Raw genomic sequence first — 4,637 nt, 5'->3', positions numbered from 1 at the left:
AATTCTATCACCGGCACTATCTCTATGGGGGGCCTGTAAACCTGAAGGACCTGCCACTTGATCATCATGTAATACACCACCCCCCAGGACTTTTATGCTAAAAGAATCATCACGGTAAGCCCCGTCGTTCAAACCTCCCCCTATTTGTTTTTCCACATCAACTACACTCTCTAGAGTATCATGATTCTCTCTATACATTTCATGCAGAAGCTTATCCAAAGAGTCAAAATTGATCTGAGTCAATTTAGCATCATTAACAAACACACGGCACTGGGAGTTATTGCTGTCTATATTAGTGGAGTTGTCATTTATCGGGGGCCTATCTGGAGAAATTTCATCAATCAGAGCCCTGATTGACGGTAAACTATACGCATTATAATTTATATCATTTAATAGTTTGTCTAGATAGTCAAAATTCTCGAAACCATTTAAATTTTGGGGGTGAACGGGGGGCAGACAGACATTGGGGGCTGTAGACATATTATGTGTATGTGAACTTGTTGAAGGATCAGAATTTAAGGTATTTTTAGGTACGAATATAGAATTTACCACAGAATTTGACACATTATGACTCGGATCAATTGAAACCTTTTTATTTTTTAGAACACCATTCACAGCCGTATCATCATTGTCAGAATCATCAACAGTAATTTCAATGTGTTTCCTTTTACATGTTTTTTTGCGATGTGGTTCCATTGTAGCTCTACAAATACACTGTTATTGTTTTAAAAAACCCAGCGTTTTCAATAGGGTAATTAATGTTTGTATATTCTGAGCCACTTCTGGGTCAGAAACTAGGGCCCTTATAGCAGGATGTCTGTAAATGATCTGCTCTATAGTCATATGTACATGTTTCAATAGCTCAGCGCTGTGATACCTAGCAGTAGTTGAAGTTGAGGGGATCGTAGGTTTTAGCCTTTGTGATACTTTGGAGACTGTGGGGGTGCCTCTTGCTTGTAGTGAAGCATGAAACCTTTCGGAAAATTTACGCGGCCTTTTAGACTTTGGGTCTCTGCTGAAGGATGTGTCGTCCTCGGAAGATTCGCTTTCCACAAGAAGTGTACGTCTAGTGGGCCGTTCTAAATGAAAATATGCCAAAATATACAATCAGACCAAAAATACCTTAACAGATGATTGAAATATTTAACAAAAAAAAAACTTCATTTTAAATACACTTACTTTTGAGAGGTCTTTTTGCAGATTTTTGAGGTCTATTGGGATGCTCCAAGGGGGTATACGCATGTATAACCTGGCCCTCCTCCGAAGTACCGGCCACGTCGTTCCTTTCGGAATTTTCAGGAACTTCTAAAATAATATAAACGGTTGAATATGAATGTTTTAACCTAAAAATAATTAATATTATGAAAAACGATCAAACATTTTTTATTAATCTATAAAAACAATACGGTTCATACTTTTAGACAATTCGGAGTCTGACGCTAGATCACTGAAGGATGTCTTGAAGTACTGTTCCAAAAGCTCAGAATCTTCAATATATTCAGCTTCTAAAAACAGAATGAATCAGGTATGTTTTTAAAAGGAAATCATAATAAGCTAAAAAACAATGTCTAGCATGTAATATCATTCACGCACTATATATATCATAAGTACCTTTATGTATTTGTTATTAATAAAACAAACAGACAAATATGTCTACTATTTTACTCACTTTCCGGCTTTTCTGTTATCACTGAGAAATTATTTAAAAAGTCCTCAGGCACGATTAGATCGCACGGTAGCTCAAGGGAAATGCTGTGCCCTGGGATTGTATCTGCAATTTAAAAGGAGGTACTTATAGTTAGACCAGAAAAAAAAAAAAAAAAAAAAAAAAAAAAAAAAACCCTCGCGATATTTTGGTTAGCAAAATGAAAAACTCACCATTCTGACTATCCAAAAAAAATGTCGGGGACAATGGAATGATTGTAGGTGAGAGGGGAATGAGCATAGGAGGATGCTCAATTACTTCCTCCTGGTGTGAAATTAAATGTTCTTCAATAAATTCCTGGATATCTATAACAATGAAAATATATGATTTTAAATAAATAAAATAATAATAATATTAATGACAACATAAAATAAAACACATTGCATATCCTGATGTAATAACCCCTTTTTTATAATTTATATTTTTAGATATTGTCACTATTATCTCATTTTATACACACACACACACACACACACACACACACACACACACTTAATGAAAAAGAAAGTTTAAAAGAAGTTATTAAAAGCAAAAAGAAAACGTCTTATTCACCATTTAAAAGCATTTAAACAATATACATATATACACTTAATGAAAAGAATGTTTAAAACCGCATATCACAAAATAAAACAGATATTAAATTAAATATTTATAAAAAAAAAAGAAAAAAAAACCAAAAAATCTACCAAAGTACAATTTCTGAAAAAGCGCTCTCTCTCTCTCTCTCTCTCTCTCTCTCTCTCTCTCTCTCTCTCTCTCACCGTTTTTCAAAAAAAAACTTCCCAGACAAAACGTTTTACAGTCAGCATTCCCTGAAAGCATTTAAACTAACATTACACACACGCACACACACTCACACACACACGCACACGCACACACACACGCACACACACACGCACACACACGCACACACACACACACACACACACACACACACACACACACACACACACACACACCCACTTAATGAAAAAGAAAGTTTAAAAGAAGTTATTAAAAGCAAAAAGAAAACGTCTTATTCACCATTAAAAGCATTTAAACAATATACACATATACACTTAATGAAAAGAAAGTTTAAAACCGCATATCACAAAATAAAACAGATATTAAATTAAATATTTATAAAAAAAAAAAAAGAAAAAAACAAAACAAAAAAATCTACCAAAGTAGAATTTCTGAAAAAGCGCTCTCTCTCTCTCTCTCACCGTTTTTCAAAAAAACTCCCCGGACAAAACGTTTTACAGTCAGCATTCCCTGAAAGCATTTAAACTAACATTACACACACACACACACACACACACTCACACTTAATGAAAAAGAAAGTTTAAATCCGCATATCACAAAATAAAACAGATATTAAATTAAATATTTATAAAAAAAAAAAGAAAAAAACAAAACAAAAAAATCTACCAAAATACAATTTCTGAAAAAGCGCTCTCTCTCTCTCTCTCTCTCTCTAACCGTTTTTCAAAAAAACTCCCCGGACAAAACGTTTTACAGTCAGCATTCCCTGAAAGCATTTAAACTAACATTACACACACGCGCACACACACACACACACTTAATGAAAAAGAAAGTTTAAATCCGCATATCACAAAATAAAACAGATATTAAATTAAATATTTATAAAAAAAAGAAAAAAACAAAACAAAAAGAAAACACGATTACGCAGCATCACCGACACACCCCACATTGTTCATCATAAACATAAATTAAGTATCAAACATTTTTTACCACACATCTAACATTTACAGCCAATTTAAACATTAAACCTAGGACATACCGTTTAGATCCTCATTGCTGTGGCTTGATTCAACGTCCATTTATAGCTGAAGTGGTTCTTTACGGGATAAGGTATCTTTGAGAGGATTCGTCCTTTTTCCAGAAGTGTAATACTTAGCTCTGTACGTGGACGATTTTTATACTCTCAAGATCCCCGGTATTTGCCTTTGTAACCACACGGGGTCCGGATCAGGCTGGATCAGGTGAGATAAACCCGACACCCCGAAAGTTGCCTAGACTAGCTGGCGCTGAAATCTGCCCCTCTCCGCTTCTCTAAAACGGCTATTCACAAACCCATCCGTCATATTCTCGATATTATGCGGAAATTATGTTTTATTATGTTTAAATCACGTTTTTAAAGGTATGCTTTTAATAAACAAGAAATGACGACGCATATACCTACACCTGTATGTTTTTATAGTTAAAAGAGGGCTTAGTTTTTCTATACTCAGTATTATATGCAAAAAAATACTCATTCGTTTTGTAACGATTTTATACAATCTGTTTTATAACCCGATTCATTTTAGATACACGTAAAGGAGCATTACAACTGTATCGAGTCAATATTCGCCGTTTCTTAAAAAAACATTACGTTGTACTATGCTACCCCATAGTTTTAAATCTACAAACTGTAAAAGCGTGTTAATGATTTGCCCCAACCTCAGAATAGTTTGTTTGTGTATGAGAAGCTACTTGAGATTATCATGAGGGGTGGCTATTCAAAAAATGGGCCATGATAAAACACTTAAATAGGTTCTCTTATTTTATTTGCAATATAACACAGATTTTATCTTATTTTATGTTCTAATCGTTATGCCCAGAAACTAAATCCCGCTTGAAATACCATGATGCTTATAGCCTCTAGCAGGCTAAACGACGCTGCGGTGATGTTTCTCAGTGGGGTGCCTTCCTCTAACATACGCTATCTGTACTTTTAATACACAGCGGCGCCAAGCTGAGCCTAACGTGTAAAATTGAATAAAAAATATTTATCCCCTATAGTTATCTATCTATCTATCTATATATATATATATATATATATATATATTCACATTGAGATAATATCGTGCTTTCCAACATCATCAAACATACCGTCACCCAAAGTCTGATATGTTAAAGAACTAGACTCACGGGTGCCACGATTCTCACC

The 4,637-nt window shown here is 34.4% G+C and overlaps 1 protein-coding gene across 1 annotated transcript; it reads right to left on the bottom strand.

Annotated features, from left to right (window-relative positions):
- Window positions 1-493: 493 nt before the first annotated feature.
- LOC117974067 (uncharacterized) lies at window positions 494-3,600 on the bottom strand. The gene is made up of 6 exons (XM_059022951.1): window positions 3,489-3,600; window positions 1,879-2,010; window positions 1,670-1,771; window positions 1,416-1,505; window positions 1,180-1,305; window positions 494-1,079 (listed from the first exon to the last, which is right to left on the bottom strand). The coding sequence occupies exons 1-6, from the start codon at window positions 3,526-3,528 to the stop codon at window positions 718-720; spliced, it is 852 nt and encodes a 283-aa protein (XP_058878934.1). The 5' UTR covers window positions 3,529-3,600; the 3' UTR covers window positions 494-717.
- Window positions 3,601-4,637: the final 1,037 nt, after the last annotated feature.

Source organism: Acipenser ruthenus, chromosome 4, assembly GCF_902713425.1.
Source record: "Acipenser ruthenus chromosome 4, fAciRut3.2 maternal haplotype, whole genome shotgun sequence".
Lineage (NCBI taxonomy): Eukaryota > Metazoa > Chordata > Actinopteri > Acipenseriformes > Acipenseridae > Acipenser > Acipenser ruthenus.
This window is presented reverse-complemented; position numbering and strand designations above follow the sequence as displayed.